This window comes from Artemia franciscana, chromosome 9 (genome assembly GCF_032884065.1).
Source record: "Artemia franciscana chromosome 9, ASM3288406v1, whole genome shotgun sequence".
Classification (NCBI taxonomy): domain Eukaryota; kingdom Metazoa; phylum Arthropoda; class Branchiopoda; order Anostraca; family Artemiidae; genus Artemia; species Artemia franciscana.
This window is the reverse complement of record NC_088871.1, coordinates 42,870,662-42,886,784: the sequence shown is the minus strand read 5'-3', so window position 1 is coordinate 42,886,784 and position 16,123 is coordinate 42,870,662. Positions and strand designations below refer to the sequence as shown.

General features: G+C 36.9%; 1 protein-coding gene across 3 annotated transcripts in view; it reads right to left on the bottom strand.

Annotated features, from left to right (window-relative positions):
- The window catches only part of LOC136031443 (tryptophan--tRNA ligase, cytoplasmic-like), a 71,694-nt gene that overhangs the window by 7,059 nt on the left and 48,512 nt on the right, over positions 1–16,123 (bottom strand). For 2 of the 3 annotated variants that reach the window (XM_065711034.1, XM_065711035.1), the window contains exons 2-4: positions 14,410–14,564; positions 10,933–11,164; positions 3,276–3,458 (exon numbers count right to left, since the gene is read on the bottom strand). In XM_065711034.1, the coding sequence (XP_065567106.1) occupies positions 3,276–3,458; positions 10,933–11,164; positions 14,410–14,564 (570 nt within the window). The remainder of the gene's footprint in view (positions 1–3,275; positions 3,459–10,932; positions 11,165–14,409; positions 14,565–16,123) is intronic. The other variant, XM_065711036.1, reaches the window with a different exon arrangement.

Genomic DNA, 16,123 nt, shown 5'->3' with positions numbered 1-16,123 from the left:
ACCGCGATACTGGGGTCTGCAATGTGTTTATCAATCGATAATGGGACCTGTGTTTATCAATCATATAAGTATTTCTCGTCCACAACGGGCATCGCAGCAGAAACTTCGCGAACCTAAAATAAAGGGACCGGAGTTTGCGTTTTTGGGTGTCAGTTAATAAATACCACAATGGTGCGATATATAAAATATACGGCAGTGGGACAGCGTTATACATATTCGCGAGATACTTTCGGCATAAGAGGAGTCTGCTGGCGACGATAGACCCATACGCGGTGAGGAGTTTTTTTCTCGACGTGTTTGACGAGCAGTAGACGAGTTTCATTAAGATAACAGCCTATGGGTAAACCCAGATACACGACTTGAGATGAACGGTAATTGACTCGCTACCCAGCAGGAGGTGTTCAGGCTGAGAAGGACTATCGTTGAAAAAAAGAACTGCAGATTTAGAAGTATTGAAAGCCAGGCCGATCTTTCGGTATTCATCACGCAGGATCGAGAAGTTCGATTGTAGACCCCTAATAGACCGACTTAGATTTATTAGATTGTCCGCATATGTAAGTAGCGACACATTTATATTCTTGGAGATACATGAAACATTTACACATGCCTGGGCATTTAAAACACTGTTATTGTACAAACTTGGGGATAATAATGAACCCTGGCGGACACCTTTGTTTACTGGAACAACCACTGACGTGATGCGGTTACCTATTTTTATACGCGCTTTGAAACGGCAATACATATCGTACAGTACGCTAGTGACACGGAGGTTTACACCTTGCTGGTAAGCGGCTAAAAGGGCCTGAGCGTGAATCGACGAATCAAACGCTCAACTCACATCAAAAGCACCAATCACTATAGGGTCACCAGATTCGTGAGAATCTGCTAGAATAGCGGCAAGACTGAAGAGAGCGTGAGCACAACCCAGACCCGGTCGGAAACCGAACTGGTGGTCAGGCATTCGGCACGAATATTGAATTTCTTTTGAGACTAAGATCTCTAGAACTTTACAGAGCACTGGAGCAACAGTGATTGGCCTGTACGAGGAGCATTGGTCTGTTGGTTTCCCTTTTTTAAGGATGGGCGAGAGCAAACCGACACAAAAAGAGTCAGGCACTATACCAGTGGTGAAAATAATCTGGAGTAGCAGCGTCAGATATTCAATAAGCATAGTAGTACCGTGTAGCAGCTTTAGCGCGCACAGTTCGTCTACACCACGGGAATGTTTCTTCTTCAGCTTTAAAATAGCTTCATGTACGCTTCCGTAAGTAACGACAAAATCAGGGACACAGTGGCTGGATAATACCGATTCTAACCGGTTCACGAAGGGATTAGACGTATTTGGGTCGGGGGCACTGAATTCGTTGGAAAAGTACGATCCCCAATCTTTTTCGCTTATCAAATCACGGGGTTTTTTGGCAACCGGTTCGCTCAGCCGGGCTTTCCAGATTTGTTTTGGGTCACTTACGATTCTGGAGGAGTACTCTTCTTTTAATTTGGTACCATGAGCTTTCAGTTGCTTGTCAAATTTTCGTTTAGTCAATAAACAGACAGAGTTAACAGGACTAGATTTGGGCCTATCACAATCTTGCCAGATTCTAAACCAAAACTTAGCATCGTTGCAACACTTAACTAGGGCCGGATTTTGCGAGAATTTGTGAATTTCTGTTTTCATTTTAGCCTTTCTAGTAGGAACTGCTTTTTTTCAGCTATGAGAAGCGAGTGAGTAATCTCGGCACAAAAAAAATTGATGAGTACTCTCGCATCCGCGGGATCAAAATTCGAATTCACTTGGAGTAAATGGAAGGGGATTCGTATCTTTACAAGAAGTGAGTTCAGCACCTGATGATACAAAGTAGCATTAACTTTATCCCATTCACTTACTACTTTCCACTTGTCGTTCTTGGGTTGACGCAGAGCTGGTTTTATGCTTAGAGATGCCAGTAGGGGTAAGTGATCAGCGAAGACAGCGTCTTTTAGAACAGTTACACTTCCGTTAATATTCTTGGAGCAGGCCGTATGGTCAATGCTTGAAACAGATCCAGAATTATGAACGAAGGAGTAATCACTGTCTTTTGGGAGGATGATAAGTTTGTCATCAAAGATGCCGTTTAGAAGCTGACTACAGGCACACATGCTGTCAAGCAGGTTGCAGTTGAAGTCCCCCAGGACTAGGCAATGCAAATCTCTCTGGGTCACAGACTTCAGGCACTTCGCTAGTTCGCGAACTGCGTTCATAAACTTTCGCTCCGATTTGTCATCATGGTAGTTTGTAGGAAGATATACGTTGAAGAATGCGATACTGCCGGAAGATATAGCCAAGAAGTGATCATGCGTAAATAACACCTTACTTTCAATATAAGGGTGGCAAATAATTGCCAAGCCACCGGAGGGGCGTCCGAAAGACCGAATTTTTGGGGCTCAAAATAAAAAGTAAGTTTGTTCGAGAATTTTAGAAGAGAAATATTGTGAGGAGAGAGCATATGTTCTTGTATAGACATAATGTCACAGTCTGCACAATATTTTTGAATTGTGGCAAGTTTGTTGGGGACTCCTCCGTTCATGTTCCATGACGTAATTTTGATACAGGCTGGGCTATTAGACATTGGGCCGCTTCAGCTCACTGACGATTTTTATTATTGTGGGGCACTTGAAGGAATGGCAAGCTATAGGGTTTCCAAAGAACTGGTCGGGGCTAGAGCCATGACCTCCTTCTCCGCATCGAGAGCAAATTTGCTGGCTAGAGCAGGTAGCAGAAATATGACCCATTTTCACACGAATTGGAGAATATCTGGTTGCAAGTTACAGAAAACATAGTATAACTTTAAACATTTTATATGCCAAACGTTCAAAATTATGAGGTTCTATATATCAAACGCAATTGCGTCTTATATATTTAACGCAATAAAATCGTCAGCCTTTGTCTAAACGTATATTCTTTGATGTATTTTAAGAAGTTAATACTATCCTTCAGTGTTTATTCATAGATTAAATGCTGAGGAATTCTCTCATTTTTTTATTGATTGTTTTATTTTATTTTGTATTAATTAATAATTAAATTTTTAATGCATTTTTCCGATATTTTTAATGGGTCATGCTACTATGCTAAAACTATAAGTTGTTATAACTAACATCCACCATAGACATGGTAATGTTATTACATAGACACGGTAATGTTATTATATCCTGACTTATATCTTTTACTCTCAATTTATCTGTTTTCTTGTTGACATAAAACTGATAAAATAGTGAAAAAGACATAAAAGAATAATTACCCCATATACTCAAAATTTCTGAAAATGAACGTCTTGTCTGGGTGAAAGCAAATAGCTATAATATCTTTTATATTTTTGACTGCCATTTCTTTTACTTCTTTTAAATTTAAGTGTTTCCAGTAATATTTCTCGTCATCAGTAATTTGGATTATAAGTGGAACATCAAAAACTTCCTGTAACCATCTAAAAAATAAAGAATATAAGAAAACAATTCTATCAAGACCATTTCTAAAATACTTTAGTGCCTCCTATGGCAATACAAAAAAAATATCAAGCCTCCTGCGGCCATTTAAAAAACAGAATCTGAAAAAAAACCGTAGGGAGGCCATTCGCGGACTGTCTTAGTGCCTGTAGCCAGGGAGATGGCCCGCCATGGAAAATTGGGGTAGATGAGTAGCAATTATACTTGGCATCTTTCATGACCTAGTGAAATTTGTTGGCGGATTTTGAAATTTGTTGGTAGATTTGGCAGCTTTTGGAATTCTGGTGAATTCTGCTACTGGCAGCTTTGGAACTTTTTCCATACCTGGAGATGGCAACTTTAAAAAAGTGAATAAAAAATAAGCTTTTATGAGGATCATTCAGAAAAAGCTTTTAGCGTCTAAAGTCAAGGAGATTGCAACTTCGACAGATTGAAATTTCAAAGAAAATGAAAATGGATACAAAAAAGGATTGTATAAAGGCCATTTGCAGACTGTTATATAATTCCTGTTAGGTCAGGAAGATAAAAATTTCACTGTCTGAAGCATCTTTCTCTGCTGAGAAAAACAAATCTGGGGATATTCTGAAGGCAAGCTGATTAACTCCAGATATTTTCATGTTTTAGAAAGAAATCAAAGTCCTTATTGTTACTATTAACATAATTATTACTAATGTGGACAAACCTAAAAAAGCTGAGTCAAAACTGCTGCCCATTCCCCCCACGTAAAAAGAAAGAATGAAACAATTACCACACAACTATTAACGCCCTTTCAGGTTTGGTACCCCGGGATAGGGGTTTCCCATCTCTTTTTTGCCTTCATAGAATAAGTCTTCCTTGGTAGTGTCAAGGTGCCCATCATTAGTTTCCACCATATCAAGAACGCCAGCTTCATCAATCGTCAAGATTGATTCATCATATCAAGATCGGATTGGACAGGCAACACTCGTCTGTCAAAAGTGAGGGGAGAGTCTATCTCTACTCCCCATCCTTCAGCAATGCTTAATCCTCAGAAGGAGTACTAGCAAGATAACTTATTTTCCCACCTCGTTTGGTCCTCAGGGGATCTTTTCTAACACCACGGTTGACACCTCATACATCCAGGAGAATTAACACCCTAGACATGATTTTGAAAACCAGGACTGGTTTTAGCCCATCCAACCTTGACAACGGCTTTAAAAAAACCTTCGTCACGGCTAGACGTCAAACAGTACGTTCAGCAGCTGGAGGGTGAGTATAGGTTCTTATTTGTACTAATTACTTTCAGCACGCCAAAAGAACGCTTTAATCTCTACCTCCGTCAAAGCCCTTGATCAAATCTAATTGTTGTAATTTACAATGACGTCCTCTATATAACAAAACAATAGGTTCTATTTTGGATACTAAACGATTTTTTGGGGAGCCAACTTGGCCAGCTTTCCAATAAAATATGCATTGACGCCTTTTATGTACGCTGCTATAGATTATCTAGAATTAATAGAATCTAGCAGTTTTAGACAAATGAAGTAAAGGAGTAAAATTTCATACCATTAGTACTTAAAATGAATAAAAATTAAAACAAGATTCTGTAATATCCATGACGGAAGGGGGAGGGGGGATATTTATTGAGACTCAGTAGTAAGTTATAAAAGGTACAGCAAAATTAATTTTAATTTTTTAAAAACCCCTTCCTGATTATTTCTGTTGAGTGAAAAAAGAAGACTTCCAAATACCGTGAGAACAAGCTAGGGCAAAAGAAAATCAATTTTACTTCCTGAGACCAGATTAGCTAAGGGTGACAAAACATAAGAGAACGAAGAAACAACGAAGAACACATATCAATGGAAAAGGGTATAAAATTACAAATAGCTGGGCCACGACCTCCTCTCAAAAAATCTAGACCACAAATTTTTCCATTTGATAATTTAATATGCCACTTAATATGGGCTTAATGTTCAACTGTTTTTTCACCGTTATTCAAGAAAGGGACTTCTTGTGTTAGTTTTTGTTTCGTCAAATTTGTAAAAATTGTCTGTTAGACTTTAAACTTTAGTAACTTCGTATAAAAAAAAAATCTTATTCCTTCACTGATGACGGCTGAACGGCGTTCTCAACAGAAATTTTTACGATTTTCTCTTTTTTTCACTGACTGATTTTTACCAGTACCTTATTTTAGTATTTACATTAGACGAAAATGAAAAAGAAAACAAAATATGGTATAAGCCTAGAACTGGGCCTATTGAGAAGGAAACGTAATAAGAAAACAATTCTTATTCATAATATGCAGAAAAATGGTAGTGAATACATTTCGAAGATACTAAACCGATTTTTTTTTATTTTTCTGCCTTTTTTTGCTGACTGCTTTTTTTCTTTTTCTTTGTTTTTCCTACGTTTACTCTGTTAAGAAATCTTTTGAAAAAGTCAATATAGTCTGTTTAGTTTAAAAGGGCGGGCTGTAAGCTCAATTTTTCCCAAAAAGTCTTAAAAACTTTTTGATTTGGCGACATCCAAACTGACAAGAACTGAAAAATGAAAATGTAAAAAAAAAAAATCAAATCCAGTTTTGGCAACAGGCGATAAACTGCGATGAATTTTAGGCTAAGGGTGTAGATCCCAAAAGCGTAACTTAAAAAACAAATCATCTTGCTTTTTTTATTTCAAAACAAAAATTACTTTCGGAATAGCTGACGTAATTGTTCATAAATTGTATTTTAGATTCAAAGATGATTATCAAGAAAATATATTGAATGAATTCAAGGATCTTTTTGGTATAAGCCTAGAATTGGCACTGTTGAGAAGGAGATATGTTAAGAAAACAATTCTTACTTCATAATGTGTAGAAGAATTCTAGTTAACACGTTTTGAAGGCGCTTCAATTATATTTTATCCTCCCACCTTCCCCAACGTGCAAATATATAGCCCAAATGATATATTTCACATGTGTTTTTCCGTTTCTTGATTACGTCAACGTTGATTCAATTTAAGGCATGGGAAATACATAAATTGGGCTATATATTTACTTTTTTTTTATTATGTATAAGAGGGGGTTTGCCCCCTCGTCAATACCTCGCTCTGTACACTAAAACTTGAATTTCATCCCAAATCTTTAAGAATGACCCTGAATCACAAAATCCGTAGATTAAATATTTGAAACTACTAAAAATGCTTTAGCGTAAAGAGCAAGGTATTGTAGAGGATAAAACCTTCTTTTATACGTAATATTTTATGCTCGTTTTAAGTTTTAATGCTACTAATTACTTCCAGGTGAAAAGTATTTTTTATTCATTTTCTCATTGTTTCTTTTTAAATAATGCTAAAAAATCCTGCACTCCCTTCATGAAAATTTTCTTCCATCATGATAAATTCTTCCACTGAAAGATTCTCCCACTTAACCCTCTTCCCCGACCCACTCCCACCCCATCGCGAATAAGACCCCCTGGAGAGAGCTATTAAACTGAATTCCCATGATTTTTGGAATGATTTCCAAAATCATTTCCAAACGACAATAACGATATTAGATAGAATATCGTTAACATTTTTTTTTGGTTGGGGGGATGGAGGGAGGGCAATATGTCAGCTCCCATGATTTTGTAATAAACCTATTCAAACTACCAATTTTTTTATCCCCCACGGCAAAATTCGTGGGAACGTATTTTCTGCAAATTATGGACGATGTAGAGCTACAGAATGATTTCTTCGCCTGTGATCGGGGCTAAAATAGGATAAGAGAGACACTGAATAAACTGAGCCACGTAACAATACATATCTGTTTGAACAGACGCGTATGCATGTTGTTCTTTGCTTGGAGTGAAATCCTACAAGGATTTTCAAAGAATACTATTGGGGGCACAAAGAGAGCGCTTGGCCCCTGCAATTCCACTCCAGAACCAGCTTTTCAGAAGAACATTTGTAAAACTTTCAACACTGATAGGCTAGGCTTGAATTTAGGGGAGCAAGTAGGTTGATAAAATAAGGCATGGAAATTGTGATTTTCCTAGGCATTCCCCCCCCCCCTACCTCACCGCTTCAACCAACTTTAGCAGGAAAGTGCTTAAATCTATTTTAAAATTTAGACACATGTTTCAGATATTCAGAGACATTTCAGATAAATTCAGAGGAGAGGATCCAGACTTCCTGATATAGAAATAGATAGATAGGACAAGATAGAATAGATAGGACAAGATGCAATAGATACGATCCCCTCCCCTTAAAAAACCACGATTGTTTGTCGTCATTTATATTCCCTCTGTCTCGGTGTCCCGGTCGTCATTTGTGTCCCGGTGTCCCGGTCTGTAATTTCTCTTTAAGTGTCCCGGTCGTCATTTATATACCCTATGTCACGGTCGTCATTTATGTCCCGGTCTGTAAGGTTTAATGGAATTTTTACCCTATAAATTAAAGCACTTTTTGTTTCCTTTATTAAGCATATTGGTTTTTTAGGTTATTTTTTGTTTGTCACTGTTAGATTTTACTTTGCATGGACACACTTGCGTAAAAACTTACAAAATGCGGATATCCAATTGTTTAAAAAAAGAAGTTTTTTTTAATCTTCCAGAAGTTAATATAAGCGATTGGTAAGCTGCGGGTAGTTAATAATAGGTAATTACTTAAAGCCCCAACTCAATAGCCTAAGTCCTTCCTGGGATACACCCTTTGGACAGCCTGCATTTTCATTGTGTTTAGGTTTAATTCGACATTTCTCTCAGCATTCCCTGGAATCTTCACCTTAATATCCTTAGCCTTTTTAGTGCTCTGTTGGTAAAAGAGCGAGTTCAATTGACGTCAATCAGTGAGGTTTAGCCATCTAAAGAATATTGTTTACAGGTCCTGCAATGATCGGCAGTAACAATGAAAAGAAACTATCAACCGCTTGAGCAAGCCGATTTCTTTTAAAACCTTTTAAACCTTTCTTTTTGCAAAATTGGGGGCATGTACAAGTGAGCGACGTTGCTTTGTATGTCTCTTAACTACTTCTTGCAGTTGATCATTGTCTTCAATTGAATTTTAACAAAGCTCATATAGAAAATTAATGAATGCATTGTCAATACCATGTTTAAGCACAGCTTTCTTAAACCGTGGTTTTGAATTTCTAATGCAAATAATTAAAAAGACATTTTGAATCTACTGGAAAAATTCTCCTCTTTCGAATGGCTCACCTATATAGTCAAGTCACTAAGATAACCTGCGAAAAGGCTTTAAGTAGAACGCCTCAAGAGAAGTATATTAGTATAAGTATTTTCTAAGATTCCAGTCACCCCAACTGCCCCCCCCCCCCCCAATTACGCTTGATCCGGTTGAGATTTAAAATAAGAGATCTGAGTTACGAGGTCCTTCTAAATATGAAGTTTCATGAAGATCCGATCACTCCTTCGTAAGTTAAAAATAAGTAATTATTTCTTATTTTTCAGAATTACCCCCCTCCAGCAATAGAGCAGATCCATTCCGATTATGTAAATCACGCATGTAAGACTTCTGCTTATTTTTCCCACCAAGTTTCATCCCGACCCCTCCAATCTAAGCGTTTTCCATGATTTTAGGTTCCCCCACCCTAAACTTCCCCCAATGTCGCCAGATCTGGTCAGGATTTAAAATAAAAGCTTTGAGACACGATATCCTTCTAAATATCAAATTTCATTGAGGTTCGATCACCCGTTCGTAAGTTAAAAATACCTCATTTTGTTCTAATTTTTCAGAATTAACCCCACCCCCAACTACCCCAAAGAGAGCGGATCCATTTCGGTTATGTCAATCATGTATCTTGGACTTGTGCTTATTTTTCCCACCAAGTTTCATCCCGATCCCTCCACTCTAAGTGTTTTCCAAGTTTTAGGTTCCCCTCTCCCAAATCCCCCCCCTAATGTCACCAGATCCGGTCGGGATTTAAAATAAGACCTCTGAGACACAATATCATTCCAAACATCGAATTTCATTAAGATCCCATCACCCGCTCATAAGTTAAAAATACTTCATATTTTCTATTTTTCCCGAATTAACCGGCCCCCACTCCCCCCCCCCCCCCCGGATGGCCAAATCGGGAAAACGAGCGGGAAAACTATCGGGGAAATAGAAAACTATTTCTAATTTAATATGGTCCGGTCCCAGATACGCTTGCCAAATTTCATCGTCCTAGCTTACCTGGAAGTGCCTAAAGTAGCAAAACCAGGACCAACAGACAGACCGACAGAATTTGCGATTGCTATATGACACTTGGTTAATACCAAGTGCTATAAAAAGAGACATTCTTAGATTGTTAATTTTATGCGCAATTTCACAGTTTTGTTTACATTTTTACAATTCACCCTCCCCCTTAATTATCTTATATATCTCTTCGCTATATAAAAACTAGGATATATTTATATTGATCGGATCATCACGTTTCCTTTTATTATTACTTACATTTTTAACTCATTTAAAATAGTTTATTTTATCCAATATTCAGAAAACACTCCGGCTAAACTGAATATCTTGAAGTCGATAGAGAGTAACTGATTTCACAACAGACCAATCGATTGAAAGAACAATAAACAACTATATTATTAGGGCTATATATGTTTCCATCAATGGAATGGGGGGGCATTACCAGGGCAACGACTATTATAATGAAAAAGAGCATAAAATAGGGAATATAATGGAGCAACTTTTATTTTTTTTTTTTTTTGTATATAGCCTAAGGCTATATAGAGGGGAGGGTGGGTATGAATTGCCAAAAACGCGAACAAGTTCATAAAAAGGAGCATAAAATTAGCAATCTAAAAACGCCTCTCTTTTTGTCCTTGTATGTCTCCTTCTGGAGAGCCACTATTCGTAACCTTTGCCAATAGCCATTAATGATTGTCTGCTATTTTGAAAAAATACCAGAGAAAATATAAAATCCGCACTTAAAAAAAAAAAAAAAAAAAAAAAATCCGTTACATGACTCCTCTACATCATCAAAAATATCCCTTACATGATCCAACGGTATCATCGAATAACTACCCTTAAATAATAGTAAACACCACTTACATGATTGCCAAGTGTATATATATTCGTGATAAATAAGCATAAATATCAAACTAAAAAACAGGTTCAGATCCAGAGCATAATCGTTTGCTTTGTTTTTTTAGTTGGATTTTTTTTTTTTTTAGAAAAATAATATCTACAGATATCGAAGCACCAAGTAAATGAACAAATGATTAAAATAATTATTAATACAAGATTTAAAAAACCAAATACAAAGTTATGTTAAAAAGATATTTGTTTAGTTAGGTAGTCGCATAATCAACTCTTTAGTATTAGCTTTAATTATTATGAATATGAAATCAACTTAAAATTATAGAACTAAATACAAAATTAGAGCATAAGTATGTACTATTTATATAAATACATAATTATAAGCTATCAAACAATATTTTTATATTACAAAATATAATATTTTCTATGACAAATATATAAATTATAATTGTCATAAACTATGACAATAATCCTAAAACTACAACTTACTTTGTAAACAAAAATGGAATCAAATGTCCTAAGTGCATTGCATCAGAGGAGGGGCCACGACCAGTGTACAAGTAGAATTTCTGCCCCTTCTCAACACAATCTAAGATGACGTGAAGATCTCGATGGCTAAAAAATACACCTCGTCTTAGGAGGGGATGAACTTCCTCAACCTTAGCAACTCGTTTGAATCGTTCAATTAGTGAGTCATCTATAGCAGAACAACCAAATTTCTCTGTAAAAAAGGATTTTCGAAATAAATACATCTGCATGAGATTATTATTAAGTTTTCTAATAAGTTTTAAAAGAAAGAATAATAGTAATTTTCTTCATGAGTATAATACAAACTCTAATAAAGAACGGTAAAATTCAAACACTAAGCTTGATAAGCCATGTCTTGGCTGTATTTTACAACATGATCATCTTTTAGTTAGGGGACCTCCAATAAAGACTGAGAGTCCCAAGAAATCTAGAGGAAATGGAAACATCCATGCCCACAACTCTAGTCATTTTCAACAAAACAACCATTTTTCAAAGCCGTCTAACTATAGCTTAGGTTCTTCTGGGCCACTCAGCAATGGCTTCTCAGTGTATCTCTTTGTGGATTATATCAAGGAGGCACACTCGTGCCTCTATAAAGAGGCGACCCACGACAATGTTAAGCGATCTTCGGTTCCAGTGGTCGCAGAGGGATGCATTTCGTAGCCCGAGCTCCAACTAAGAAACCTGCCAAATTTCACCCCCCTCCAACTTTTCCTTCATGGGGAAAATCTGGCCGAAAGTTTCGACCCGTCAACCCCAGCCCCCCTTTAACGTTGTCTGATCGGGCTGAAATTCACAAGTTAAGGTCCCCTAGGGCCCAGGAGCTTATCCGCGAAATTTCAGCTCGATCCGATAACTCCTTCCCTGTTTTCCAGAAACCATGCATAGCCACTTAAAATTCATTTTCTTTTTTTTCCTAGACGCCTACAGGTCACAGCCGACATCGGATCTGGGTGTACGAAGACTCATTCGATGCGGAATTCTCCGAGTAATTTTCCTGGAAAGTTTCGTAGGAAAATCTTAACCCCCCCGAAAGTTTCGACCCCCCAACCTTACCCCCCTTTTAACGTTGTCCGATCGGGCTGAAATTCACAAGTTAAGGTCCCCTACGGCCCAGGAGCTTATCCGCGAAATTTCAGCTCGATCCGATAACTCCTTCCCTGTTTTCCAGAAACCACGCATTAGCTACTTAATTAACACATTTCTCTCCATAAGAGCCCATGTTAATTTGAAATTTTTAAAAGTTAAGAAGTTACATTTACACACATGCAAGTGATTAGCTCAGTCGGTAGAGCGTGGGACTTTTAATCCTCGGGTCAAGGGTTCAAGTCCCTTACTGGCGGATTTTTTTAACAACATCAAAATAAAAGTGTATACTTTTGATAACACCTGGACAGCTTATCAATTGAGAGATAACAGAATATTAGCTTCTTATGAGCAAAAGAAACATTTCGGTCATTCTATCTATTTTTTTTTCTATTTTATACAATGATTTAAAAGCGGGAGGGGGCGGCAGCCACCCAAGTTCCTCTCCTAATTCCTTTACGAGGAGTACAGGAATTATTAAATTACATCCACCATGGATTGTAGAAAAACGTACAGAAATAATATGAAAAAAAACTTCGTTTTCTTAAAGAGTTAAAGAGGCTGCGTCCCAAAGTCGAACCTTAAAACGTACAGAAATTAGAAGAGGCAGTTGGGGGGCTGCCGCCCCCCAAACCCCCAGCTTTTAAAGACTCTTTTGTACAGGTTTTTTGTTTTTTGCTAACCCCCCGCTCTTGGCTTCGGAGAGGCCCTCTTTTAATTAACAAAAAATTGAAATGAATGAATAATGGAATAACTTCGAAAATGTTAAACACAAGAGGACAGGAGAACCATTGCGCCGAAACTAGTAATTAGTAACAATGAAGTCCCCCCACAAAAAAAAAACCTGTACAAAAGTCTTTAAAAGCTGGGGGTTTGGGGGGCGGCAGCCCCCCAACTGCCTCTTCTAATTCCTGTACGTTTTAAGGTTCGACTTTGGGACGCAGCCTCTTTAACTCTTTAAGAAAACGAAGTTTTTTTCATATTATCCTAACAAGCAACAACTGAGATCAGGCAAAGACCTCTGTATGATTCTCAGACACAAGAAGATAGTTATTTTTACTAAATTATAACTATTATTAGTTACTAAACCAATCGAATTGGGTGAGTTAATTTATTGACTGGATTAACTGAATAAATTGACATTATTAATTGATTGAAACATTATGCAAATTGATGAAAGTTCATAACATTTAAATACAACTGTTGTATGGACACGCGTGCTTTGTTTAGTTTTAAATCTAATTAGTGAATTTTAAATCTAGTAGGAGAATGAGGTTATGCTGATGCAAGAAGTATTGGCGTTTGTAGACATGTATTTAAAATGTAGTGATTTACTTAATAGATCGCCATTATGAAAGAATCTCTTAGCCTGTTCGAGTCTAACCAAATCTTACAGGTTTGAACACCCCCCCTCCCCCCAAAATTTTGGGCCAGCTAGTTGAAAGAGAACACAAGTGCATATAAATGAATTTTTGATGCATTATATGTATTTTTTTTACTCTATCTCCCTGAAGAAAAATTGTGGATATGCCCCTTAAGTTCAGAATTTAACAGGTTTGACTTAATTGTATACTTAAGATTGATCTTCCATCTTCTTTTACTTTTTTTAATTTGTATTAGTTTAACTACGTAGTATAGCTTATTTTTTACTTACAGTCTGTTACCACAAACCGTCTGAAAGAATCTCTTAGTCCATTCAATAGAAAACGATTCTTATTTTAACATATGTTAAAGCACCAAGGACAGTGAAACCCCCATCTTTTTCTATCAGAAAACTTGTACAGCTATGAGTGTCTTAAAACATTAGAAAAAAAAATAATCAAGAATTAGGTTTTAATAAAGAAGATCTCCTAATTCAGGCATCTAATTTCTGGTAGTAGTGGTGCCAAATAAATAAATAAAAAACGTTGCAAAAAAAAAATCAACAAAAACAAGCTAAAAACATGTGGCACCAAACAGCTTAAGAAGGTGTAGTTTTCCTTTGAAGGTTTACCTGTTTCATAGAATCAACAAATTGTTGATGTTTGAATCATCACAGATGAACGGTGTTGTAAATTTAACCAAATGTTTTTGCTTTGTTATTCTCAGAGTGTAATGTGGCAATACTGATGAAAAATGGGAAACTACCCTGAAAACTACATAACTCTGAAACAGCCAAAAAAAAAAAATATGAACATCAGAGCTTTCAGATAAATAGTCCTATAATTTGGTACAAAACAAAAAAAATTTCTATCTTGATGCCCTTGGTACTTTAAGGTAGAGGTTGATAGTCCTTCCCGTTCCATGATAGGGCATTCCTTGTTGGGCAATTGTTACACTTGCAGAAAACATTAAAAATTAATATTAACTTACTTATGAGCTTGTCATAGTCAACTCCTTTCATGGATGAGGTAGGAACATTCCATGGATCCACAAAATCCTCTACTGCATTTTGCCCATTTTGATCAGCAGCAACCAGTGGTTTACCTATAGAAGTGTCTAGTGCGTCTGTTTCAGATGCCATTGTACTGTAAATTCAAAATCTTTTGTTAACAAAACCTGACATTTTCTGTGATTTTTAACTGATATATTTGGTATGTTCAGAAACAATTGGGTATGAAAGTTAAATTTATACATATGTGTATTGCTTATGGACAGGTGGGGAGGGGGGTACTACCAAGGATGTTTCAGAACTCCCTTGCTGCCCCCCACCCAGGTAAACTTAAAATGTTGGCCACTTTAACAGACCACTTTCATGTTTTTGCCCCCCAGGACAGCATCTTCCCCCTAAAAGCTGACTACCACCTCTCAAACAGTCAGACCTGTGTACACCTTTGTTATGAATACATTTTCATCAAAACTTTTGCCTTATATTTGTAATACTTGTGGGCAATAATGTTAATGTTTCTTTAACAAAAGGAGGAGAGGGTCAAGGGAAACTTCTTTTGATAAAAATATTTGTTATTATTATTCATAATGTTAGAAAATTTTATGTTTGACACATATTTCTATTATCTCTGAATAACTGACAAGAAAAAAATCCATTGGGGCTTCTTGTTTAGCAGCAAACAAGATAGTGATGATAGTGCACTCACTGGTAACCTGCACTGCTTAGATCACTTCTGTTATTTCTCATTTAAAATATATTTAACTATTCCCCTTTTTCTTCTTTTACTCTACCACACATCCAATTTTCTTTTTTTCCATCCTAGAAATTTTTTTGCATCTTCATTGAAACCAAAACTTGGGAATTAAAATTAAAAAAATTTTTCATCTACCCTCCCATATATTATTCCAATTCCAATCCTCACCAAGGATACATAAAGAATAATCATCAGGAAAGCAACTGCCCAGAAAAAGTACAAGACAAGAAAACACAGGGAAATTGGCAGAAGTATGCAAAGGCTTAGAACCTTGCCTAAAATGCAATTAGGAAACTGAAATCTGAACATGAGGAGTAGCTTACCACACATATCAACGCAAACCCAATATCCTTCTAGAGATATGTTTCTGCTAAGAATCCTAACCATTTCTGACCTCAAACATTACGGATTAACCCACTCTTCCCCAGTAGACAAGGCTAGTGTTTTGAAAACCCAGTTTACCTCTACTTTCACCATCTGATCTTGTCTAACTATCCCTGCAGCACCTGCAGATTTAATACCTGATCCAATACCAGAATTGTCAGTCACTGAAGAAATGGTCTTAACTTAAATTACCTTAAATTGCAGCTTGGAGCAATATAAGGATTTTTCCTTGTAGAAACTCCAGAGTTGATAACACATGACACATAGTTGAATACATACACTTGACTAGTGGTTTGATGTTGCTGATTCCGATTCGAGTGCTTCCCAGTTATACTTCCATTCTTTTTTTGACCATTCATTGTCAAGATGATTCTTAAAGCTGTCTGTGCTTTGGGCAGCAACGGTATCTGGCAGTAATTTGTTCCAGAGGTTGACAACACGGTTGGTAAGAAAATGGGCGCGTTGCCGCTTTGAGGAGAAATACCTGGATAACTTCGAGTTATGTCCCCTTGTACGAGAATCCTGAGACGCCAGAGGAAGAAGACCAGGAACTGCCTTTG